Below are 27,759 nucleotides of genomic sequence, written 5' to 3'. Positions count from 1 at the left end.
CTTGCAAGTGGCCACTTTAAGTAGCTTTTCTCATGATTGCATACACCTGGCTATGAAGTTCAAAGCTCAATGAGGTTACAAAACCAAAAAAAGGGCTTTAGTAAGTCAGTAAAAAGTAGGTAGGAGTATTTAAAACAAGAAAATGATAAGGGTGCCCATACTTATGCACCTGTCAAATTTTGTTTGAATGCAGATTGCACATTTTCTGTTAGTACAATAAAGGCAGAAACATTACTGTGTCCAACAGTTATTACATATATCAAACTGAAATAGCTGTTACAAAACACCAATTTTTTTATAAAACATTAAGCTTAAGATTAATAGGGGTGCCCAAACTTTTTCATATAACTGTATATATATTTTTTATTTTATTCTTTTTTTTTTAATGGTACCTGGGTCTGGATGAGAGTCCTCTCATCCACACCCGGGTACCATCCGCACATTAGACCGCATGAAAAGCGCATCAACATATACAGTGATGCGGATTCCATGCGGTCTAATGCAAGTCAATGGCGGCAAAAGAGCAGCGTTTCCGCAAAATTAATTGACATGCTGCGGATTTTTGACCGCAGCGTTTACGCTGCGGAAAAATCCGCATCATGGGCACAGCACATGCGGATTTCAATTGGGGAACATTGCTGCCCTTCTACCATGCGTTTTTCATGCGTTTCCGCGGCGTTTACGCAACTGCAAAAACGCCGCGGAAACGCATGAAAAACGCATCGTGTGAACTCAGCCTTAGTCAGTAAAATATCAAGAGACCATTCATGTGTGGGGTTGCTTTTCATCCAAGGGAGTGGGCTCGCTCACAATTTTGCCTAAGAACACGGCCATGAATAAATAATGGTATCTAAACATCCTTCAAAAATAACTCCCAAGGATCCAGGAGCAATTATGTGACTAAAAATGTTTTTTCAAGCATGACAGAGCACCATGCCACAATGTAAATGTGATAAGCAAGTGGCTCAGTGGACAAAACATTGAAAATTTATGTCCATGGCCAGGAAACTCCCCACATTTGAATCCCATTGAAAACCTGTGGTTAAGCCCCAAAAAGAGGGCGGACAAACAAAAAACATTTTTTAGGCAAAAAATTTACCATCAGTCAGAATTTGCCCCAGAAGCTGATATCCAACTGCCAGGGCGAAGTGCACACGTCTTGAACAATAAGCTTCAACACTGTAAATATTGAGTCTTTGCATAAACTTGATGTATGTCAATAAAAGTCTAAAAACGTATGAAATGCTTATAATTGTACCTCTGTAACCATAGAAACATCTGACAAAGCTATAAAAACACTGAAACAGCAAAGTTTGACACAAATTTTGGTTTTCACAGTTTCAAATCTTTTGGCCATTATTGTGCATCTGTTTATAGGAGTCCTTTTCAGTTAGTCCATGGATGCACTACAGAACACAACCATGGTAAAATATGGCTTGCTCTGTTTTCTATAAATGCAATAGGCCTCATGGATGAAAATAATCAGGCTGAGCAATGATTTGTACAGCTTTTTAAACAGACATACCTCTAAAGTGAAGGACAGGACAACATCAGATTTTGATAATTGAACTTCACTTTCATCTCCAATGTCCAGAAAACCAGAATTTTGGGAGCGTTTTAACTTTTGCAGCTTAAACTCAGGACCACCTTTAGACACCGGAAGACTTTCTAGGTTGGCCATTAGTAGATTGACTGACGCTCGCAGCTCTTCAATAAACATTCCCTCCATTTCTTTAGTTATAAACCTTGGAAATATTTTCTCCTATTAAATAAATGAAAAACAATAGAGTCAATGACTGACATGAGAAATGCACTGTAAATTTTATTTTACCATCACCTAAAAAACTGTGGAAGCATTAATTCTGAAAATAGAATCCAGATTTTTTAGTGCCTGTAATTGCCTCTCGTCAGCTCATTTTATTTTTATGTTCTGTAATATGAATCCATTTGTAAGTATATTTTAAGAACATAAGTGTTGATTGCAAAGAAAAGTGCAACATAAATTTCACATTGTTCTTGAACCAAATACTTCCAACTTAATAAAAAAATACTAACATATGACAACATGAGAATAGTATCATATTGCTGTAGCCACTATTCCATTGCAGACCTAACAAGAAGATTTACTGGAGGAACAGTGTGGCACACCTTTTCCTTACAGTTTTCAACAGAAACTAAATTAACTTCAATACTCTACACTACATACTTTAACCTGAACTGTTTCAATTTTATACATACTTGTATTACTATGGAAAATGGTAAAACACCCCGCTTACTACAGTATTTTACTCTTTGCCAGACAAGAAGATTACTTAAGACTTATTACTTTCACCTTTGCCATTTGATCTGCTACTTGTAGACGTCCATCCAATTCACGGCGGATCTGTGCTGCTTGCTCATCTGCGTTATCCAGCTGAAATATTGAATATAAATGTGATCATTAGAACTTAAAATCTCTTCACTATTTCCACAATGCTACAGGTCAATTTTTGTAAATAAAGATTATTTACTCAAAAATAAAATCTCTCTCGTAACCTCTATTGGGGGACACAGAAACCGTGGATAGGCTGCTGCCACCTGCTTGCTGCCACTTATTATTACTTCATAAATGAAAATTGTCTCCTCCCCAGCAGACTATACCTCGCCTGCTAACATCAGGCCTCCTCAGTTTAGTGAGAAAGCAGTGGGAGAAACAAAGAAAGTATTAAAGTAAGAAACAGAAAAGTAATTCAATTACACCCCATCCGAAGAACAACATAATCATGGAATGTCCTAAAGCTGTCCCTGGAGTGGGAAAGAAACTTAATTTTACTGTTACCACAGAAATATTTTCCACTGTAGCTCAATCTGCCACTTAAGCACATTGTAGCCTTCCTGTCCAGACTTGCATATGCCTAAACAAACGTGTGGACCCTTTTTAATAGCCAGAGCGGAGACTTGCCCCTTGAGAGAACTAAGCGCCAGCCCAGCCTCTAACCCTCACTAGAGAAAGGAGAGAAGTACAGACAAGGAGAAGAACATTGGGGTGAGGTCATTAGACTCACACCACCGAAAGTAGGCCTTCCAAGTGTGATGATAGACACGCAATGAAGAGGGCTTTCGCACCCTCATCATGGTCAGGATCACTGGCTCCGATAAACCTGTTGCCCTTAAAATCGCGGCTTCAACACAATGCCATCAAATTGAGCAACCGTAAATTCTGGTGGAGAAAAGGTCCATGAGAAAGAAGAGCGGGGCGGTCCTGAAGCACCCAATGAACATCTGACAGGAGGTTGATCACGTCTGCATACCAGGCCCTTGGATGCCAGTCCAGCGCAATGAGAATGCCCTCTGCCCTGATCTGCTTGAGAAGCATTGGCAGAAGGGCTAGAAAAGGAAAGCTATACGGCAGCGCGCACTGGGACCACAGGATCGCCAATGCGTCTACCGCGAATGCCAGAAAATCTTGAGACCAGGCAACAAATCTGAGCATCTTGTAGTTTAACCTGGCTGCCATTAGATTCACATCTATAATGCCTCACCGCCGGCAGAACTCGCTGAATACTGCTGGATGTAGAGACCATTCCCCTGTGGCTATCTGCTGGTGGCTTAGGAAATCTGCTGCCTATCCCAGGTACGTGAACTGCCGAGATCAACGGTACCCTTTGTTCTGCTTACTTCACAATCCTTGTGTCTTCAGACATGGCGGACTGACTGTGGACCGCCCTGGCGACTGATGAATGCCATAGCCGTGGCATTGTCTGACTGAATTCGAACTGGTAACACAGAGGGCAGATGTTACCAATGCTGAAGAGCCAGACGAATGGCTCAGAGTTCCAGTACATTGACAGGGAGAAGCCTCTCCTAATCCAGGATCCCTGAATAAATACAGTACAGATCAAAAGTTTGGACACACCTTCTCATTTAAAGATTTTTCTGTATTTTCATGACTATGAAAATTGTACATTCACACTGAAGGCATCAAAACTATGAATTAACACATGTGGAATTATATACTTAACAAAAAAGTGTGAAACAACTGAAAATATGTCTTATATTCTAGGTTCTTCAAAGTAGCCACCTTTTGCTTTGATGACTGCTTTGAACACCGGAAATGGTTTTCACTTCACAGGTGTGCCCTGTCAAGTTTAATAAGTGGGATTTCTTGCCTTATAAATGGGGTTGGGACCATCAGTTGTGTTGTGCAGCAGTCAGGTGGATACACAGCTGATAGTCCTACTGAATAGACTGTTAGAATTTGTATTATGGCAAGAAAAAAGCAGCTAAGTAAAAAAAAACGAGTGGCCATCATTACTTTAAGAAATGAAGGTCAGTCAGTGCGAAAAATTGGGCAAACTTTGAAAGTGTCTCCAAGTGCAGTTGCAAAAACCATCAAGCGCTACAAAAAACTGGCTCACATGAGGACCGCCCCAGGAAAGGAAGACCAAGAGTCACCTCTGCTTCTGAGGATAAGTTTATCCGAGTCACCAGCCTCAGAAATCGTAGGCTAACAGCAGCTCAGATTAGAGACCAGGTCAATGCCACACACAGTTCTAGCAGCAGACACATCTCTACAACAACTGTTAAGAGGAGACTTTGTGCAGCAGGCCTTCATGGTAAAATAGCTGCTAGGAAACCACTGCTAAGGACAGGCAACAAGCAGAAGAGACTTGTTTGGGCTAAAGAACACAAGGAATGGACATTAGACCAGTGGAAATCTGTGCTTTGGTCTGATGAGTCCAAATTTGAGATCTTTGGTTCCAACCACGGTGTCTTTGTGCGACGCAGAAAAGGTGAACGGATGAACTCTACATGCCTGGTTTCCACCGTGAAGCATGAAGGAGGAGGTGTGATGGTGTGGGAGTGCTTTGCTGGTGACACTGTTGGGGATTTATTCAAAATTGAAGGCATACTGAACCAGCATGGCTACCACAGCATCTTGCAGCAGCATGCTATTCCATCCGGTTTGCTTTTAGTTGGACCATTATTTATTTTTCAACAGGACAATGACCCCAAACACACCTCCAGGCTGTGTAAGGGCTATTTGACCAAGAAGGAGAGTGATGGGGTGCTACGCCAGATGACCTGGCCTCCACAGTCACCAGACCTGAACCCAATCGAGATGGTTTGGGGTGAGCTGGACTGCAGCATGAAGGCAAAAGGGCCAACAAGTGCTAAGCATCTCTGTGAACTCCTTCAAGATTGTTGGAAGACCATTTCCGGTGACTACCTCTTGAAGCTCATCAAGAGAATGCCAAGAGTGTGCAAAGCAGTCATCAAAGCAAAAGGTGGCTACTTTGAAGAACCTAGAATATAAGACATATTTTCAGTTGTTTCACACTTTTTTGTTAAGTATATAATTCCACATGTGTCAATTCATAGTTTTGATGCCTTCAGTGTGATTGTACAATTTTCATAGTCCTGAAATACAGAAAAATCTTTAAATGAGAAGGTGTGTCCAAACTTTTGGTCTGTACTGTAGATGGCGGAAGATTGCTCCCCACCCCTGAAGACTGGCATCCATAGTCAGCACCTGCCAATGGATGGGGTGGAGATAGTGAACCTGAGTTAACGAGGCGACGTTAACCCCCATCTTAGAGAGAGACTGCTACGAAAGGGAAAGATCACAGGCTGATCCAAAGAGTATTGATCTGTCACAACTGGCCAAGAGGACATTCTGTAGAGCCCTTGAGTGAAATTGTGCAAACGGGACTGTCTCGAATGCTGCCATCATCTTGCCTAGGACCCTCATGCAAAACCGGAGAGGATGCATCCCCAGTCTTCTCCAGGTCCAAATGGGAGACTGGAGAGATAATGTTTTTTACTCTGGAAGAAACACTAATGCTTGGGATGTGTTGAATATCATCCCTAGGAACCGTAGTCGCTGTACTGGAATCAACGAGGACTTTGCCCTTTTGATAATCCATCTGAGAGAGCTAATGAGTCTAGGACCATCAGAATTATGTGAAAAGGAAAAAGTGGAAAATTTCGCACTGCTGGTAGAAGGCAATTTATACTGGTCCACATTAGGATAATACACTGCTCAAAAAAACAAAGGGAACACTTAAACAACAGAATATAACTCCAAGTAAATCAAACTTCTGTGAAATCAAACTGTCCACTTAGGAAGCAACACTGATTGACAATCAATTGCACATGCTGTTGTGCAAATGGAAAAGACAATAGATGGAAATTATTGGCAATTATCAAGACACCCTCAATAAAGGAGTGGTTCTGCAGGTGGGGACCACAGACCACATTTCAGTACCAATGCTTTCTGGCTCATGTTTTGGTCACTTTTGAATGTTGGTTGCGCTTTCACACTCGTGGTAGCATGAGACGGGCTCTACAACCCACAGAAATTGCTCAGGTAGTGAAGCTCATCCAGGATGGCACATCAATGCGAGCTGTGGCAAGAAGGTTTGCTGTGTCTGTCAGCGTAGTGTCCAGAGGCTGGAGGCGCTACTAGGAGACAGGCCAGTACACCAGGAGACGTGCAGGGAGCAGAAGGAGGGCAACAACCCAGCAGCAGGACCACTACCTCCGCCTTTGTGCAAGGAGGAACACTGCCAGAGTCCCGCAAAGTGACCTCCAGCAGGCCACAAATGTGCATGTGTCTGCAAAAACGGTTAGAAACAGACTCCATGAGGGTGGTATGAGGGCCCGACGTCCACAGATGGGAGTTGTGTTCACAGCCCAACACCGTGCAGGACGCTTGGCATTTGCCACAGAACACCAGGATTTGCAAAGTAGCCACTGGCGCCCTGTGCTCTTCACAGATGAAAGCAGGTTCACACTGATCACATGTGACAGACGTGACAGAGTCTGGAGACGCCGTGGAGAGCAATCTGCTGCCTGCAACATCCTTCAGCATGACCGGTTTGGCAGTGGGTCAGTAATGGTGTGGGGTGGCATTTCTTTGGAGGGCCGCATAGCCCTGCATGTGCTTGCCAGAGGTAGCCTGACTGCCATTAGGTACCGAGATGAGATCTTCAGACCCCTTGTGAGACCATATGCTGGTGTGGTTGGCCCTGGGTTCCTCCTAATGCAGGACAATGTCAGACCTCATGTGGCTGGAGTGTGTCAGCAGTTCCTGCAAGATGAAGGCATTGAAGCTATAGACTGGCCTGCCCGTTCCCCAGACCTGAATCCGATTGCGCACATCTGGGACATCATGTCTTGCTCCATCTACCAACGTCACGTTGCACCACAGACTGTCCAGGAGTTGGCGGGTGCTTTAGTCCAGGTCTGGGAGAAGATCCTACAGGAGACCATCCGCAACCTCATCAGGAGCATGCCCAGGCGTAGTAGGGAGGTCATACAGGGACGTGGAGGCCACACACAATACTGAGCCTCATTTTGACTTGTTTTAAGGACATTACATCAAAGTTGGATCAGCCTGTAGTGTGTTTTTCCACTTTAATTTTGGGGGTGACTCCAAATCCAGGCCTCCATTGGTTAATAAATTTGATTTCCATTGATGATTTTTGTGTGATTTTGTTGTCAGCAGATTCAACTTTGTACAGAACCAAGTATTTAATGAGAATATTTCATTCATTCAGATCTAAGATGTGTTATTTCAGTGCTCCCTTTATTTTTTTGAGCTGTGTATGTGTGGACTTGGATTTGTTGCCTTCTACCAGCAGCGCGGAATTCTCCACTTATTCCTTTTTTACATAATTCTACTAGGTCCTTGGACCTGCTGGAGCTGGAATTACATGCTCACTTAAATGTTGTGTGGTCACCAGGGCTGTAGAGTTGGAGTCGGTGTCCATTTTGGTGGAGTCGAAATCTGAGTCAGTATAAAATGGACCGACTCCAAAAATATATAATAAATTGGGTGCAGTAGTTCAATGCAGTTTGTGGGGAATATTTTTTCATAAGAATTTGGGAAAGTTATGAAATGTCCTATAAATGTCTGTCCTATTAAGGGATCTAAGGGCCTAGACTTTTACCTGAGATGAATCTGTGCTGCAGTTTATGTACATGATAAGTAGTGAAGCTCCTCCTCTACAGATAAGGAGAAAAAAAAATGATTCTTTACAATTAGATGATCTTGTTGAAGCTGCTTCACACCTCTCTCCTATTCATCACATGCGCTGTGTTGTGCTCACGCTGCAGATGGCAATAAGAGATAGTTTGCAAGAGGGACATGCTGCAACTCTTTTTAGCAAAGTGAGGAAATTGGCTATTGTTGCCAGAACCTCTAAAATTAATTCTATCTTGAAGAGAAAAGCTGGAAAAGGGGCAATTGCGGATCAAGCAAATCGGTGGGGTAGTACCTATTTAATGATTGAGCGATTGCTTGAGCTGAAACCCTTTCTTGTAGATATGGCCAACCCTCGGGTAACACTAAATGAAGGTCAATGGACACAGGTGGCTGAATTGAAGGAATTGGTTCATCAGCCATTTACAGTGACTAAAAAATTACAAGCTGAGGATTTAACTCCTGGCATTTTTATAAAGAAGTGGAAGAACTTGTTGTTTTGCCCGCCCCAAAGAGGAGGTTTAATCACAGATGGCATTGCTGCTTCAATGAAATGGAGAGAGACACTGCTATTAGAAAATAAAATTCTTCTGGCAGTTGTTTATGTGGATCCGAGTCATCGTATACTGCTGGATGATTAACAGCTTACTAAAGGAAAAGAAGCTCTGACTGAGGTAGCAGTTGAGATGAGTGGGCTAAAGGACGGCCAAGAGCAAGAGGACTTGGGTCCTGCCAGTGCTGCTGCTGCCATTTCTTCAGCCTCATCAGATGAGGAGTTTAATTTTGAAAAGTATTTGGACGATATGGAGCAGGCAAAGCGTTGCCGCAGGGGAAAAGATTCCACTCCCATAGAAAACAGATTGACCATATTTCAGCAAAATTTTACACTTGCCCTCAAAGTAGTAGAAGAGTTCAATCGTTCATCAAAACTGATTGTGCACGAGGCAATTCCTTTAAACCCTGAAATTGTTAGAGATGTTGCCCATGTGGTTACGGCTTTGCCTCCAACCCAAGTTAGTGTAGAGAGGTTGTTCTCTAGCCTTAAAATAATTAGGTCAGATTTGAGGTCATCTATGAAGGAGGATCTGATGGAGGCAATAATATTTCTCAGAACAAATTCATAGACTGAACAAATGTTATTCGGTACGTTTTTGTTGAAAACTGTTTTTTTTTTTTTCACTTACTGCATAGTGTATAATAAATATGCAAAAGTTTTTTATTCTAAAGTTGTATTCCAATAAATATATTTTATGTTCTATCTAACTAGCTTGAATATTGTAACATAGCAATGATTAAAAGCCTGATGTTAGCATTTTACTACAGTAAATGTATCACTTAAACATGAGCCAAGTATGAAGGAGTCTGAGTCGTGGAAATTGAGGAATCGGAGGTTTGGCTTACCAACTCCGCAGCCCTGGTGGTCACAACATTATTAGGACAGCATAATCTTCAATTATTTTATCTATTTTAACTGGACAAGACCCTATTGCGCTTTTCTGAAGGCTCTCCAAGTTCTGAGAGAAAGAGGAGGCTTTGATAATGTTGTCGTACAGGTAAAGGGACCACCAAAATTCCTCTGGTTTGGAGCAGCACCATGATTGGTGCCAAAACCTTTGTAAATACTCTGGAAGCTGAGGCCAGGACAAAAGGGAGGTCCATGAACTGAAAGTGATTCTAGCTGATCGCAAAGCGAAGATACCAATGAAGAGTCTAAAAATTGGATATGTGAAGATAGGCATCCTGAATATCTATTAAGGACAGGAATTCTCCGGGTTCCATGAAAGCAATGACCAAACAAAGAGGCTCCATTATGGAATGGCGGGAGGGTAGAGAGAGAGAAAAGAGGAACATATTTATACTGTAGTGAAGACATACGGACTCAGTCTTCGGTTACATGTGATACACGGGCTACGAGGAGCGGACGAGCAAGAGACAACTGGACTAACGGACCACCGTCCCAGTATCTGACCGCCGACTGCGTTTAGATACAAGGTCCAGCCCCTTCGAGCAGAGAGGAAACAGGCTAAACAGTACAGTCTGTACTCTGTCGCTGGGCGGGGTGAAACAGATTGCACAATTACACCCTGTTACACCTACGATCCATCTAAAATACAAAAAATGAAAAGGTTAAAAAACCCTAGAATTTCATGTGAAGTCTTTGGAACAGGTCTGTGAATGCCTATGTTGCCTGAAACTGACACAACAAAAACTGAGGAGACCTGATGCTAGCAGGCAAGGTATAGTCTGCTGGGGAGGAGCCAATTTTTCATTTATGATGCAATAAGTGTCAGCCTCCAGGTGGCAGCAGCCTATCCACGGTTTCTGTGTTCCCAATGAGGATACCGAGAAATCCTTTTTTGTTTTCACAGGAATGTTAAAATGTTTTGGGGAAAAATAAACTTGCATAGCCTAGTTAAATAGCATGAACATTGTTGGTATGTAACGTCAATAAAACAAAGACATATCTTCAAATCTTTTACTGCTTCAAAGTGCTCTCTCATGTTTATAACTGCAACCTTAACAGCACAATATTATATTACACAGTCATGACCCAAGTGTTGGCACCCTTGAAATTGTTCTAAAAAATGAAGTATTTCTCCTAGAAAATAATTGCAAATACACGTTTTGCTATACACATGTTTATTTCCTTTGTGTACAAAAAAAAACTGAAAAAAAGGCAAATTGGACACAATTTCACAGAAAACTCCAAAAATGGGTTGTTTGCAGTTATTTATTCCAAAAGGTGTACAACCAAGTATTCAGTTGACAGTGCTAACCATTTTGGCCCCCATTTTGGGGGTTTTGTGTGAAATTTGCCTTTTTTTCATTTTTTTTGTGTTGTTTCAATACACACAAAGGAAATAAATATGCATATAACAAAACATGTGCATTTGCAATAATTTTCTGGGAGAAATACCATATTTTTCGGATTATAGGAAGCACTTTTTTTCCCACCAAATTTGGGAGGAAATGGGGGTGCATCTTATAATCCGAAGTGAGATTACTGGGGGGAGGGTAGGCGGCGGTGGACCAGGGTCACAGGAGGCAGGCGGCACAATGCTGCGGTGCCTGGGCACTCATTAGATGTCGGCGCCGGTGAACGGAGTCCTCTTTGCCATTCAGTTCCCTGGGGTGGGCTTCGGGAAAATGGCCACCGGAAGCGGGGCGCATGCGCAGATTGAGATCTTGGGAGACCAGATCTAGTCTCCCAAGATCTCAATCTGCGCATGCGCCAACTCCGGCGACCATTTTCCAGAAGCCCACCCCAGGGAACTGAATGGCAAAGGGGACTCCGCTCACTGGCGCCGACATTTCATGAGCACCCAGGCACTACAGCATTGCTCCGCTCCTACCGCCGCCTGCCTCATGTGACCCCGCTCTCCCGGTAAGCTACCATTAAAACGGATTATAAGATGCACCACCATTTTATTTAAAAAAATAATTTTCCTATTTTCCAGGCCAAAATTTGGCCTGCAAAATAGTCTGGTGTGTCTTATAATCCGCAAAATACGGGACTTCATTTTCTGGAACAATTTCAAAGGGGCCAACACCTTTGGCCATGACTGTATACAGTTATATAACTTTTTTTTCCTAAAAAAATTTGTAAAAAAAAATAGGAACAATTTTTTTTTATAGTTGACAATACAAATGACAGATGTTATTTTTTCATAAAAATTAAGACACATTACTGTATGTAGTGTTTAGAATAGCATTTCAAATAAGAGCCGATGGCCAAAAAGCCAACTGTATACATACTGCAATGCTAGGTTCACAAGGACATAGTAACATAGTTACATAGGTGGAATAAAGACCGAGCTCCATCAAGTTCAACCTTCCCCCCCCATTGTAAATTATGTCTAATTTAACTGTAACCCACAATGTTAGGTGTATAGAGGAAATCATCCAGCCTTTTTTTAAAAGCTGTTGTTATAGTGTCTTTTTTCTAAGCTAAACAAGCTCAACTTTTTCAACCTCTCATCATATGAGAGGCCTTCAACTCCTGTAATAATCTAGTTTTGAAAGGACTAACTTCTGAATATCCTTTTTAAAATGTTGAGTCCAAAACTAGATCCCATATTTGGCCTCACCAGTGATTTATAAGGGGGTTACAGTACATTGGGATCACAGGATTTTATATCTCTTTTTATACATCCTAAAATCTTGTTTGCTTTTGCGGCTGCTGCCTGACATTGAGTACTGCTGCTCAGCTCACTTGTAACCAGAATGGCCAAGTCCTTCTCCTGTTCTGTAATCCTGAGTATACTCCCATTTAATATGTGTGGCGCCCCTGAGGGTTCGACCGCCACAGGGATGCTGCACTTCTCTAATGGAGTGTGGTGTTCCTCCTCTGAGGTAAGCCCAGTGTGATAGTCGTGACCCAACCTTTTGCATCCAACACCACACTTCTCCACCAGAGGGAGCTCGTATGCACTAGGTGCTGCTCCCCTGGTTACAGGGAGACTGGGGAACACAAAGTGGTAGGAACCAGTTAGTGGGTGAGGGTGGAGGACTTACAAGTTAGTTACACTTTAGATTTCATATTTAATAAAAGCCGTTCTTTGGTCTTGGCTCTTTGGTCGTACTGTGCTGTCAGATACTGTGTGTAATGTGACCTCCCTCCGGGAGCGCAGATCCTGTGTGGGCCTGCACCGGCAAAGGGACAGAGCCCTCGTACTCTGGCCTTGGAACGAGAGGTAGGTTGTAGACGAGGAATGTCTCAACCCGGCCAATGACCAGGATCAAGAAGGCCCGGAGCTTAAGAGTGTGGCTCCACGGCAAATGGATCCCAGGCAGGATGCAGACGGAGCGGTGTACGCCACCTGTCCTCGCCATGCTGATATATTCAGAGAGGGACTCCGGCTGCAAAAGGGGTACCGGCCCCCGACACCCGACCTTGCTACTCTACGTCCTGGACGGGAAAGCCCGGTAGGCCCTGAGGATCCCACCGGGTATCAGACGGAGCGGAGCTGCCACCCGTGCCCTTGTTCTGAGAGGAGTTCAGAGGGAGTCCCGGCCTATTTGCACACACACGGACAGGAAAGGATTCGGTCTGTAGTTCAGGAACACTCTGCTGTAGGGTCCCAACTGAATGCTGGACTTACTCGGAGGTTGTCGGACCCCCCAGCCCTGGTGACCGCAGGACTCCGCGGGGAGCAGGGAGTCGCCTTCCTTTGCCAGCTATGTGAGTAAAGCCTTGGAAGTTCACCCCTATGGCCTCCGGACTGTTATTTCTGCGCCACACCGCACGACGCGGCATCTGTTCTTCCTCTACTACTACCCCCCTCCATCCTGTCCCTCTGCCCTGAGGCCTTGCTCCGCCTGTGGGGAGCAGTAAGAACTTAGGCCGCCATGACACCAGGCCTCGGTGGACTGCAGCGGCGCTGGTGACCCTTCACCAGGCACCACAGGTGGCGTAGTCGTTAAATAAGCCACTCAACCCGGATGAGCCCACAACATCTTCCTTTTCATGTGACGGCGCTGAGCACGGGTCGGGTCAGGGCCACGGCTGCACTCCATCTCTTCGTCTCAGGACCCGACACCGAGTCCCCCATCACCCAGGGTAAACTCAAAAAGGGGCTCTTTCGAGAATGAGGCGTCACATATGCATGCAGCAATAGAATTACCTCGTCCTAGGTGCATTACTCTACGTTTATCTACATTAAACCTCATCTGCCAAGTGTTTGCCCATTCAGTCATCTTATCCAGATCGCTCTGCAATATTGTAATGTCAAGATCAGATTTTAATATCCTGCATAGTTTGGTGTCAGCAGCAAAGACTGACACTTTACTCTCAATCCCATCCACAAGGTCATATAAAAAAAAGTCAAAGTTTCATCCTGAAAACTCAAATAATTTCTCACTTTTCATCTCTATGCAATCCGTTTTTCATAGCAGCAGTTAAAAGGAATCTGTCAGCAGGTTTTTGCTACCTCATCTGTGAGCACTAAAACAATATTCATACAGCATATAGTTATCATTAGGGTTAGGGACTAGGGTTTAGCGTCCCCCATCAATAATTCAGTAGTGGAGAATAAGACGGTGTAGTACTCCAAAGCATGATCAAAGCAAAAGAAGGAAGAGCAGCCTGATGTAGACCAAGAGAAGCTGAATCCAACGATGTACGTATCATTTAGATTACTGGGTGCAGCTGTTCTGACACAGAGTTTTTAGATTTAGAATGAAGCAGAGCTGAGGAAGCTAACCCCGCCCACACTCTCCATATACAAAGTCCATAGACAGTGAGGTCCGGCAATAATAATCTCTTTGTGATAAATCCTTCACAGTTAGTAAATAACAGCATGTACTTTGCCCTTTATCATGTTACATAATTCCAATATATCCATAAAAAACAAATGCTATACTGTGGCTCCGGGTGGCACTCGATTTTTTTGCGCACTCAGACTTGAATGGGCGAGTCTTATCCGATTTACGGAAGAAACTAGTTCATCCTGCGATTTTTTTCATGACTCCGATTCGGTCAGTGAAAATCATTGCTCATCTGCACTGCCCCATTGAATAACATTAGACCCTAGTGCTGTCCATGTGCTGTGTGTGCTTTTACGGACAGCACTCGGATTGAAAATACGGTTGTGTGAACTTTGTGTACTTATGAAACTACACAGACAAGCAAAATACATCATGTATTCCCAATATTCACACAAAATCCTTATCTTAATAAACAAGTATGAACGTCTTAAATTGATCTTGGCTATTCATTTTTTGATGTAGGTGTTGTCTTGGCAACATAAAGGTCCTTGGATCCTTACACTATTTCTGACATATAGTAAGCGGATACCTAGCTTCCAGACATTGCTTAGAGATGGCTACATAACAAAATTAAAGGGGTTGTCCAATGACAACATTGAACCACCTGTGTCAAACTGAGTGGTAAGGCAAGGAGCAGACCAAAGTTTCTTGCAGCTCTGCTGATACATTCAACTTCGACTGCATCCACAAAAAATAAATGAGAATGTGTGAATGCAGCCTAACTTGTTTGTTTTTTGGGGAAATTAATGAGGATTTAAGAAAAATAAATAAATGAACAACAAAATACTTACATAGTTTTCACTTCGATCACTTTTATAATGCCATCAAATATATGGTATTTGAAAGCATTAAAGGGGTTTTCCCACAAACAAAAGTATATTCAATAGATCTTGGAATAATAATAATTCCCATGATTGGATGTGTTTAACCCCTTAACGACCGCCGTAACGCATTTTTACAGCAGTCATTAAGGGGACTTATTCCACAGCGCCGTAAAAATGCATCGATGTGGAATAAGTAAATAGCGCTGCCCAGCGGTGGCGATTCCTGCGGTTGTCAGCCGACACCCTACAGTATCGGCCCTGGCCGGGGGCGATTAACTCCTTAAATACCACTGTCAATCGTCACATCGGTATTTAATTGTTACAAGGGGGTCACAAGACCCCCTGAGTAACCATCGGACACAAGCGATGAGAATTGCGGGTCCCATGGTTACAATGGTACCCTGAGATCATGTGATGATCCCAGGGTACGGTGGCCTGTGAGATCCAGTAATAAGGTGGATCTCACAGGCACAGTCAGTAACTCACTGACAGGTCTCATACACTGCAGTACAGGAGTACTGCAGTGTATGAGGTCAATGATCAGAATAAAAATGACTTGTCCCACAGTGATTAAATAGAGATATGTAAGAGAGATAAATAAAATATGTAAAAAAAAAGGAAATTAAAAAAAAAAAAACACACACAAAAAGTGCACACAAATCACTAAAATCCGTTTCGCAACTCAAAACGCAGCGTTTGTGATAAAACAAAAATAACCGAAGAAAAGTAGACATAATTGGCATTGCCTCGTCCGGAACGACCAGCTCTATAAAACTGTCACTTTATTTAGTCCGTTTGGCGAATTCTGTAAAAAAAATAAATAATAAACACACCAAAAATGACTCTTTTTCATCATACTGTCTCACAAAAAAGTGAATAAAAAGCGATCAAAAAGTCATACGTTAAAAAAAAAAAATTATATAAATAAAAACACAAACCGTGCCGCAAAAGCAAGCCATGAAATGGCTCATTCAGCAAAAAAAAAAGTTACAGCTCTCAGAATATGACGATGCAAAATCAAGTTCTTTTTTTGTAAAATACTGTTTTTAGTCTGTAAAAGTAGCAAAGCATAAAAAAAAAAATATATAAAACTGGTATCGCTGTAATCGTACCGACCCGACGGACAAAACGGTCTTATCGCTTTTACCGCACGGTAAACGGCGCAAAAAATAAAAACAATAACTGAATTGCTGGTTTTTGTTCATTCGGTGTCTGAAAAATCTGAATAAACAGCGATCAAAAAATACTATGCGCCCCAAAATGGTACCAAAAAAAATCTGCAACTCATCCCGTAAAAAATAATCCTTCATACAGCTCTGTTCAACAAAAAATAAAAAAGCTACAGCTCTTAGAATATCGTGACAAAAATAACTACTTTTTATTAAAAAAAAAGCATTTTTACTGCGCGATCGCAACAAAACCTAAAAAAAAAAAAAAAAAAAAAAAAAAAAAAAAAAAAAAAACTATATAAATCTGGTATCACTGTAATTGCACCGACCCGAAGAATAAATCCGCCTTATCACTTATACCGCACGGTGAACCGCGAAAAAATAAAAATAAGAGCTATTCTGGTACTGCTGTCTATTTCTTCATTCTGCCTCCAAAAAAATCAGAATAAGCTCGGCTCACGTTTATCCTGCGCTCTCCGCTAAAGCGCTTACCATGGGGTTTCTGTGTAAATTCACCACAACCGCAATTCAGATAAAAAATCTAGATGAAGCCACTAACTTAGGAGGCCGATGGAGTTCCTTTGGACTGGTCTCTGTTTTGGCGACGTAACATAATTTTAGGCTTTTTTTTAGCGCACAAGTGTGGAAGACCACAGATCTGTGTGCGCCTAAAAAGATGGAGACCAACGGAGCAGAAGTCAAACGGACTCTAAAGTGTCTCCATCCGCTTTTTTGTGGTGGGTGGTTCCGTTGGGGGTTTCGTTTGAATCGTATTTTTGTGGGACTTACACGGAAACTCGGATGTAAATGCTCAGCGTAGAAACAAGAATGTGATCCAGCCTCATTCTAGAAGGAATCGAAAATTATGTATCCCAAAATGTTACCAATAAAACCCCTAATTTATCCCTCACAAAACCAGCCCCCTCTCAGGTCCATCATCTGTAAGTGGGACTATAGGGAGTCCCACGTTACTAGTAGAACAAAGACTCTGGAAAAGCGACATGGCTCCCGCCCCCTCAAATAAAATCCAGTGAATTCTGAGAACCCAAATCCAAATGCCCCCTCCTTCTGAGCCCAACTGTGACTAAACCACAGTAAACGGCCACATGTTTGGCATTACTGTAGCGGGGAGAGCACTTAATTTGGGGGTCACCAGGAGAAATGTATGGGGGCACAATGTATGGGCACTAAACTGGCATAAGAATAAAGCCTGGCATGGATGTTACATAATAGTCACTGCAGAAGATGAATTCATTGAGATGTGTAATTTATACAATATGGTCACGTTTGGTTTTTTTCTGCTGTTCTGACACTTTAGGGGTTCTGAAAATGTGGCCCACAAATTATTCTGCCAAAATCTATGCTCCAAAAGCCAAATAGTGCTCCTTCCTTCTCAGCCCTGACGTGTGGCTTAACAGTAATTTTTGATGACATATGGGGCATCATCGCGTTCAGGAGAAATAGCATAAATTATGGGGTCCGTTTTCTTCTATTATCCATTGCAAAAATTAAAAATTTGGGGCTAAAACTACATTTTCGTGAAATAAATGAGTATTTTCAGTATGCCGACCTTATGTTATCAAATTCTGTGTAGTACCTGTGGGTTCAAAATGCTCACTATACCCCTGGATAAAATCCTTGAGGGATGTAGTTTCCAAAATGGGGTAACTTGTCGGGGTTTTTCACTGTTTAAGCACATCAGGGGCTCACCAAACGTGACATGACACCCGCAGACCATTCCATCAAAGTCTGTGATCCAAATGTCACTCCTTCCTTTCCAAGCCATGCCGTGCGCCCAAACAATGGTTTTCCCCTACATATAGGGTATGTCTGTACTCAGGAGCAATTGCACAAAAAATTTTGGGGTCCATTATTATGGCTTGTTCACTATCATCATTAAGAAAGATGCAAATTTCCCAGCTTTATAAAAACCCAGCCTCCCCTAACCTTGCGCCAAAAAACAGCCATGGGTTCTTCTAAGCAGCGGCCTAGAACTCTGAAAATGAAAATGGTGGAGACTCACAAAGCAGGAGAAGGCTACAAGAAGATATCAAAGCGTTTTCAAGTTGCCCTTTCCTCAGTTCAAAATGTAATTAAGAAATGGTAGTCAACAGGAACAGTGGAGGTCAAGATAAGTTCTGGAAGGCCAAGCAAAATTTAAGAGAGAGCTGCTTGTAGTATTGCTAGAGAGGCAAATCAGAACCCCCGCTTGACTGCAACAGACCTTCAGAAAGATTTAGCAGACGCTGGACTTGTGGTACATTGTTCTACTGTTCAGAGACACATGGAAAATATAGCCTTCATGGAAAAGTCATCAGAAGAAAACCTCTCCTGCGTCCTCACCATAAATTTCAGAGTCAGAAGTATGCAAAATAACATCTAAGCAAGCCTGATGCATTTTGGAAACAAGTTATGTTCACCAAAGAAGTTAAAATAGAACTCTTTGGCCACAATGATCAAAGGTATGCGTGGAGAAAAAAGGGCACAGAATTTAAGGAAAAGAACATCTCGCCATCCATGAAGCAAGGGGGTGGATCAATCATGCTTTGGGGTTGTGTTGAAGCCAATGGCACAAGGTAGAGGGAAGAATGGATTCAATGAAATTTCAACAAATTCTTGATGCAAACATGACACCATCTGTAAAAAAGCTGAAGTTGAAAAGAGTATGGTTTCTACAAATGGATAATGATCCTAAACACACTTCAAAATCCACAATAGACTACCTCGAAAGGCGCAAGCTGACGGTTTTAAAATGGTTCTCACAGTCACCTGATCTGAATATCATTGAAAATCTGTGGCTAGACCTCAAAATAGCAGTGCATGCAAGACGACCCAGAAATCTCACAGAACTGGAAGAATTTTTCAAAAGGAAGAAAGGATGAAAATCGCTCAAACAAGAATTGAAAGACTCTTGGCTAGCTACAAAAAGTATTTAACAAACTGTGATACTTTCAAAAGAAGGTGCTATTATGAGCTGGCGGTCTTCGTTTCTATTTTTCTTATCTGTTGTCTAGACATAGTTTCTATGCATATTTGATATTTGATGTACTAGTTCTTGATGTACTATTCTGACTGTGGGCATTCTTGTGCTTGTTGTGACATTGTAACCATTTCTGTAATAAAGGTTTTTTATTCATGGATTCAAATATGCCATGCTCATAATTGGACCCTACGTTCTGCGATTCTCTTGGTTGCTGTATGTACTAATTATGCAGGGTGCACAAAATTTAGCATCGGACCATTTTCCTTTTTGGAATTTTTAAAATGTAAAAGATGAAAATATTTTTTTTTGCCTAAAATACAAAGGAAATGTGCCATCTTTAACTTTAGACCTTTTAGAGATCAGTTCATCTTCAACTTGCTTAAAGTGCACCTGCCAGCAGGATTGTGCTCAGTAAACTACATACACTGTCAGGTGGGAGATATTACATTGTTTAAAATTATACCTTGGTTGATCAAAGGGGTTGTACACTACTATTTAAAATATGCCAAACCGTTTTTATGATGGAAAGCAACTTCTTTATAATTACCTCCCTCTGCCTTTTCTGCCTGTGAGCGGAGCTATCACTGGCCGCTCACAGGCAGCACGTGACCCCCCGTCTATTGAGACGTGACTCAGAGCTGGGGTCCCCGCGGTGGCTGCTGAGTTGTGGGCGGGGTTACCCCACCGCGTCACACCCAGCATCCACCGAGCGCTTTACCAATCAATGGGGAGAGCGCGCGATGGATACTGGGCATGATGTGCAGGGATAACCCCGCCCACAACCCAGCAGCCACCGTGGAACGAGGAAGAGAGACACCCAGCTGCAGCCTGGACTTGTCGTGACATCAGCAGATGTCAGAGCAGGCTGCAGCCGGGGGTCACGTGATGACTGTGAGCGGTCAGTGATAGCGCCGCTCACAGGCAGAAAAGGCAGAGGGAGGTAATTCTAAAAAAGCTGCTTTTCATCATAAAAACGCTTTGGCATATTTTAAATAGTAGTGGACAACCCCTTCAAACCCGTGCTGTGGTTCTTGTGTAATCTTTGCTTTCAGTTTCATAATGCATCTAGTAGTGCGGGGCAAGGTAAAAATAGGAGGCAGGTCAGTGAAGGCACAGTGAGCTGTCATAAGAGCATACAGATGAATATGTAAGGAGAGCGCCAGATAGAGCGCCCCCCACAGAGCACGAGCATATCATTATCTACCAACTGAAAGTAAAGATTACACAAGAACCACAGGACGGAGTTAATCAACTAAGGTATCATTTTAATCAGTGTAATGTCGCCCACCTGACAGTGTATGTAGTTTACTGAGCACAATCCTGCTGACAGGTGCATTTTAACTGTTCACAATAATGGTAATTTTGACCAGGGGTGCCCAAACGTCTACATGCCACTGTATGGAATTAAAAAAAGCAAACCATAAGATATCAAAAAGGACACTGAGCACATACTGTACCTGTAGCGCGCACTTTACACAAGACTTAAAAGATAGAACTCATACACAACAGTAATCAGTTGTTGTATAGTTCTTTTGTAAACTGTACCGCTCTACATGCAGTTCAGGCTAAGTGCTCACGATGCAGAAATGATGCGGATTTTTCCTGAGCGTTTCTGCATCTCCCTGGCAGAAAAAACGCATGCGGATTGTACATGCGGATTTTACATGCGTTTTTACTGCCAGGTAGAAGCGTTTGTCAAGCGTTCTTCACATGCATTTCCGCATGCGGGTTATCAAGCACTTTTTCAAGTGATTTTAGCATCACTTGGAAAAGTGCTTGACAACTTGGTCACACTATATAAATCCATGCAACCGGCATGCTAGTCCCCCTAGCACTTTGGTGCTTTTTCTCATAGTGCCATACAGGACTTTCTGATGCATGTATTTTGCTAACACTCCCTGGCTCTTACTCAGCCACAACATTCTGTTCTGAAGAAGGCCAATAGATAGGCCGAAACATTAACATATATTGGCAACAAACTGGATTGTTTTGCACAATACATTTATTTTTTCTGCATGAAATCTTGGAGTGCCAAATCTATTTTCTTACTTCTGGAGTGATATCCTATTTGTGCACCCTTTAAGAGAGTGCCACACAACCTTGTTTTACTTTTTTATTTTTCTGTCCACACAGTCATGAGTGCTTAATTTTTGCAGGACGAGTTTCAGTCACCAGACCAGTCTGTGGCTATGATTGCATCCAAGACAAAAACAGGTCTCATAGCTGAAGAGGATATAGACCTCCATTCCAGCATTTGGTCTCCATTTGGACATCACTAGGGCAACACCATGAAGAGGCCATCACAAAGGAATGTCACAGCATTCTTATTCCTAGGATTAAGGTGTTGTGGGATAGTCAGACTCAACCAGTCTTCATTCAAGCTACACTAACAGCTCAGTGCTACATTGATTTAGTGCTGGAACCAGTGGTACACCCATTTCTTTAAAGTGTCCAAAAAGCAGTTTATCAACGTGAAATTGTCAGGCTGCATATTGCTATTGGTATTGAAAGCAGCATGTAACGCCTAAACATGCTAACATAGCCAGGATTGTCTCTGGACTTTTCTCCCATTGAGCACATCTGGGACATCATTGGTTGTCAATTGCACAGGTAGCTGCCAGCAGCGGATCTTGAAGATTTCCAAACAACCATTAATAACTTCATTGACAACATGCTAAGGCATGCAAGGACATGCATTTCTTCATGTGGCGCTCGTACTCTATATTGAATAAATCAAGATGGTTTGAAAATTTTGTTTCTATTTTTGATCATTTGCATAACATTAACATGTTTATCCTATGATTTTCATAATCTCACAACTTTTCCTTCTTGGTGTTGCAATTTTAATGTCAAGAAGTGTGTATACAACAAAATAGTGCCATTTACAAAAATGCAACCTATCCTGCAAAAAAATAAACCCTCAAACATAAAAATAAAAATAGTTTGACACTAAATAAAAACAAAAAACACACATGCATACACATTGAAATATTTAATTCTTTAGCAGTTTGGCAATGAGAATCCCCATGACAACAGAAGCAATGTTTTCCCTATAATAGATAAAAAAAAATCATCTTTCTTATGCAACAAAGGCAGGTGGAACAATTCCCTTAGTCAAAATATTTCCAAAGCATAGACAACTTCATTCAATGTGTGAAAATCATTTGAATTATGTTTCAATAGAGAGAAATGTTTTGTGTCTTGTCATATTTTCCACTGATTACTCAAACTGTAAATTAAAGGGAACCTGTCAGGGGAAACTGTGAGCAGAATGTATCAGGCACTGGCTGTATGATCACAGCCATGTGCGTTTGTTTCTGAAACGCTGGGGCCTTAAAGAGAAAAACACACTTTCAATAGCTGCCGGGGACCGAAACGCTATTTACTAGTCGTACAGGCGGGATCCCGGCACCTTCTCTCCACTCGATGACAGTGACTGGTAAGCCTCTGCCTGCATGCTTGTATAGGCAGAGGCTTATGGGTCACTGTCAGCGGGCGGGAAGAAGCCGCCGGGGACCTGCCTGTACGACTAGTCAATAGCCCGCTTCCGTCCCCGGCAGCTATTAAGTTTTTCTCTTTAAGGCCCCAGTGTTTCAGAAACAAACACACATGGCTGTGATCGTACAGCCAGTGCCTGATACATGCTGCCCACGGTTTGGGTATTATGTATCACCTGACAAGTTTCTTTTAAAGTAACACTCCAGTTTTTTTTGTTGTTTTTGTTTAAATTTTCTGTCACTAGCCCTCACCATATTCAGCTATTTTCTTTATGTAGTTGTTCCTTTCTACCTGAAAATTATACTACTCTCCAGTTAGCTCATGTGATTACATGGAGACCTCTTGGGAATCAAATGCAGTTCTGTTCTGTCAAGGGAGGTCAATAGAAGTTCCTGAATGATGCTATTCCATGGACTGTATCACTGAAGTTCTCCAAGGAGGAGTAGGAGGGAGAAAGCTCATATAATGATGATTGCACACTGGCAGTCAGTTCTAATATAAGAGATCACTGTTCAGCCTCTGACTGTAAACGTATGTATTACCTTATTTAGGAAAATAGAGGGAAGGATATTCACATACCATAGCAGGCAGATGGGATGCTGGCTCTGGATGGTCATGTTACGCGGTATTAATGGGCAGGGTGGTAGCCGTGGGCAAGGAACTCCTCTTTCATGCTAAGGCACGCAACATGAAGATGAGGGTTCCAGCTGGGTGTGTGGAGTTAGTTTAAGGGGGACCTATGCCCTTGCAGGCCGTATGATGCTGGTGACTTCGGCTGGCCAGGACCAGGTGTTCAAAGGTTCAATGAGGGAGACCACCATCCAAAAATAAAGCTTTTTACTGAACAGTAACTTGGCAGGAACTATATACAATAGATAGCGGTTATATAACTTCAAGAATGTTTCTTTTAGATCATAGAGCATCTTCACACACATTTTGTGCTTTCATCCTCTAGGCTCACTTGCCTCCGACTCAGCTAGCATCTCTGCCTTCACCACCACCCAGCACAGTACTTCAGGAGTCTCTCCAGTCCAAAATAATGTTACTCCAGTCTAGTAAATGAGAGAACTGTACTTCAACTCGCGGTTTCAGGTCCTTTTCCCCTTAAGTGAGCTTTTTGGCCACTATGGCTGTTCTTTAACTTCTTTGCTTGCTGACGCCCAGGGCACTCTCTTCGTCTCACATTCCCTGTTCCATCCTGGCCCATTACCTCTTAGACTGGGGTACTCAGGGCCATACTGTTAAGCATCCTGTCTCAGGACCTGTGTGTCCTGTGCACCACTCTGTCTTTGTCACTCTTCCTCATCGTCTCTACTCTGGATCTCGCTATCCACTGCCTCGGTCTTCACTCACTTTAGGGACACCGTCAAGCAACTCTGCTAACGAGTCAGACCTTAGGTCTGTTTCCAGTGCACGCTGGGCCCTATCTGACATTCTGAAAAGAAACTGTCTCTGTACCGGCAATTTGACTCCTCCCACTCTGGGCTAGTCTCAAACATTAACTCCAACTATCCCTACTGTCAGTTAAATTACAAAGCTGTCACAAATAACGCATGTCACAATATAAATTACACATTACAACAATACTCGTGTATTCAAAGGCAATGTGGGCAGTATGTCCATCTCCTTACAAATGCACCATGGGATTCATAACCGAGGACAAAAGAAAATCATGCAGGATAAAAGCTATGAATCAAGATGGATGCTGATGGGAAGAAAACAAAAGATTGAATGACTACTTTCATTCTCAATATTGAAAGAAGTGCAACCTTCAGTCCAAAAATGACTGAATACTTTCCTTCTCAGCCAGGCAAACCCCTATAACCTTTTCCTGGCATATGACACACTCTTATGTAAGGTAACCTTATTTGAAGTAGTCTCAGAAATTGAGCCTGCTTTATTGTCGGCAGATAATTATTGTTATTCAGCCAACATCTGCCTCTAACAGCCATGAGGGGAGCAGAGTTCTGCATGATGCCGTTAACCTGTTAAATGTCGTTGTCAACTTGACAGCAGCATTTACAGTGTGTGTTCTAAGGGAGTTGGGGGGAGCATGCCATTCTAAGCACCCATCACCCCCGTCCCCTGCAACATGATTGCGGGGTGCAGATGGGTTGCCATGACAACCAAGGTCAGCTGAAGACCTCTGTGCCTGCCATGATGGTGCTCTGCTAAAGCCCAGTGTGCAGCTTGCCTTCAAAGACCATGATTTCTACAATATATTATTATTAATTGCAGGACATAGTATAAGCGATCAGACAATTTAAAGTTTCAAATACCCTAAGGAAACTACAAAATACAAGTAAATGGCATCCATGTGCAAGCCATATGCTCTCCGTGATTAACATGGCAATCAATAGAAGGTTTGTAATTTAGTTATCCATATGGAAAAACCATTGATGAAATACTGATGACACACGCATTTTTTTAAGCATACGTGAAAAACTTAATTCCACAGAAAAAAAAAGACAATACGCTCAGGGCTGTGGAGTCGGTAAGCCAAACCACCAACTCCGACATTTCCCTGACTCCACAGCCCGGCCTCACTACTGAGCGTGTACATAAAGTGCAGCACAGATTCATCTCAACTAAAAGCCCAGATCCTTCGATCAGGAACAGAACAGACATTTATAGGACATTTCATAACTTTCCCAAATTCTCATGAAAAAAATATTCCCCATAAACTGCAGGAACAAAACCACGAGCTAAAAGTTGTATTCAGAATCTGGTTCAGAAATGGCATCAAAGAAACCAAGGCCTCCATCGTTCAGGACACCTGAAGTCGTGCATGAAATTCAGCAGACTACTTTTCCATGGGCCACCCTGTAACATAGCCCATGCTGCAACATACAGTTATATGAAAAAGTTTGGGCACCCCTATTAATCTTAAGCTTAATGTTTTCTTAAAATTGGTGTTTTTGCAACAGCTATTTCAGTTTGATATATGTAATAACTGTTGGACACAGTAATGTTTCTGCCTTGAAATGAGGTTTATAGTACTAACAGGAAATGTGCAATCTGCATTCAAACAAAATTTGACAGGTGCATAAGTATGGGCACCCTTATCATTTTCTTGTTTTAAATACTCCTACCTACTTTTTACTGACTTACTAAAGCACTTTTTTGGGTTTTGTAACCTCATTGAGCTTTGAACTTCATAGCCAGGTGTATGCAATCATGAGAAAAGCTACTTAAAGTGGCCACTTGCAAGTTGTTCTCCTGCTTGAATCTCCTCTGAAGAGTGGCATCATGGGCTCCTCAAAACAACTGTCAAATGATCTGAAAACAAAGATTATTCAACATAGTTGTTCAGGGGAAGGAAACAAAAAGCTGTCTCAGAGATTTAACAGTTTCCACTGTGAGGAACATAGTAAGGAAATGGAAGAACACAGGGGCAGTTCTTGTTAAGGCCAGAAGTGGCAGGCCAAGAAAAACATCAGAAAGGCAGAGAAGAAGAATGGTGAGATCAGTCAAGGACAATCCTCAGACCACCTCCAGAGAACTGCAGCATCAACTTGCTGCAGATGGTGTCACTGTGCATCGGTCAACTATACAACGCACTTTGCACAAGGAGAAGCTGTATGGGAGAGTGATGCGAAAGAAGCAGTTTCTGCAAGCACGCCACAAACAGAGTTGGCTGAGGTATGCAAAAGCACATTTAGAGAAGCCAATTTCTTTTTGGAAGAAGGTCCTGTGGACTGATGAAACCAAGATTGAGTTGTTTGGTCATACAAAAAGGCGTTATGCATGGCAGCAAAAAAACACAGCATTCCAAGAAAAACACTTGCTACCCACAGTAAAATTTGGTGGAGGTTCCATCATGCTTTGGGGCTGTGTGGCCAATGCCGGCACCGGGAATCTTGTTAAAGTTGAGGGACGCATGGATTCCACTCAGTATCAGCAGATTCTTGACAATAATGTTCAAGAATCAGTGATAAAGTTGAAGTTACGCAGGGGATGGATCTTTCAGCAAGACTATGATCCAAAACACCGCTCCAAATCTACTCAGGCATTCATGCAGAGGAACAATTACAATGTTCTGGAATGGCCATCCCAGTCCCCAGACCTGAATATCATTGAACATCTGTGGGATCATTTGAAGTGGGCTGTCCATGCTCGGCGACCATCAAACTTAACTGAACTGGAATTGTTTTGTAAAGAGGAATGGTCAAAAATACCTTCATCCAGGATCCAGGAACTCATTAAAAGCTACAGGAAGCGACTAGTGGCTGTTATTTTTGCAAAAGGAGGATCTACTAAATATTAATGTCACTTTTCTGGTGAGGTGCCCATACTTATGCACCTGTCAAATTTTGTTTGAATGCAGATTGCACATTTTCTGTTAGTACAATAAACCTCATTTCAAGGCAGAAACATTACTGTGTCCAACAGTTATTACATATATCAAACTGAAATAGCTGTTGCAAAAACACCAATTTTTATAAAACATTAAGCTTAAGATTAATAGGGGTGCCCAAACTTTTTCATATAACTGTAGGTGCATTAAACTGGAGCTTTGATGTAATCCTTTATATTGCAACTGCATACATTGTTAACATAAAAAGCATCTAAAACAATTTACAGGCATGAAACCTTACACAGCTAATGTTTTAAGCTTACAAGGATTATTAAAGGTGTTGTCCAGTCTCCTGATTAAATTCTGCAATCACTAAGTGACCGCAGACTTCTGAATTCTTACAGAATGTGCACCGCACACTGTCAGGATTATCTGATGGTGCCAGTCAGAGCAGACGATCATATGACAAGTATGCGATTTGTACACATGCAGTCACGTGCAGACTAGACATTCTCGGCCTTATTTAATACAAGTTAATTGAGCAAGGCCACACAAGTCTAGTCAGAATGTGGCCAGAGTATACAATTTTCATACCTGCGGCCACTTGACCACCCGATCTCACCACTGTAAGAATTCAGAAGTCTGCAGCCACATTAAGTGACTGCAGAATTTCATTAGACCAGACAACCTCTTTAAACCAGTGTGACTGTAAGAAACATTTTCAGGGTATCATTATTATAAATCAGTTTCATATC

The 27,759-nt window shown here is 42.2% G+C and overlaps 1 protein-coding gene across 10 annotated transcripts in view; it reads right to left on the bottom strand.

Moving 5' to 3' along the window:
• The window catches only part of CADPS2 (calcium dependent secretion activator 2), a 566,401-nt gene that overhangs the window by 441,977 nt on the left and 96,665 nt on the right, over positions 1-27,759 (bottom strand). For all 10 annotated transcript variants that reach the window (XM_073652053.1, XM_073652046.1, XM_073652044.1 and 7 more), the window contains exons 4-5: positions 2,333-2,413; positions 1,526-1,762 (exon numbers count right to left, since the gene is read on the bottom strand). In XM_073652053.1, coding sequence (XP_073508154.1) covers positions 1,526-1,762; positions 2,333-2,413 — 318 coding nt within the window. The remainder of the gene's footprint in view (positions 1-1,525; positions 1,763-2,332; positions 2,414-27,759) is intronic.

This window comes from Phyllobates terribilis, unplaced genomic scaffold, assembly GCF_046119375.1.
Source record: "Phyllobates terribilis strain yellow unplaced genomic scaffold, ASM4611937v1 Scaffold_11__3_contigs__length_659146591, whole genome shotgun sequence".
NCBI classification, from domain to species: domain Eukaryota; kingdom Metazoa; phylum Chordata; class Amphibia; order Anura; family Dendrobatidae; genus Phyllobates; species Phyllobates terribilis.
Note: the sequence above shows the minus strand (reverse complement) of the source record. Positions and strands in the feature narration are given on the sequence as shown.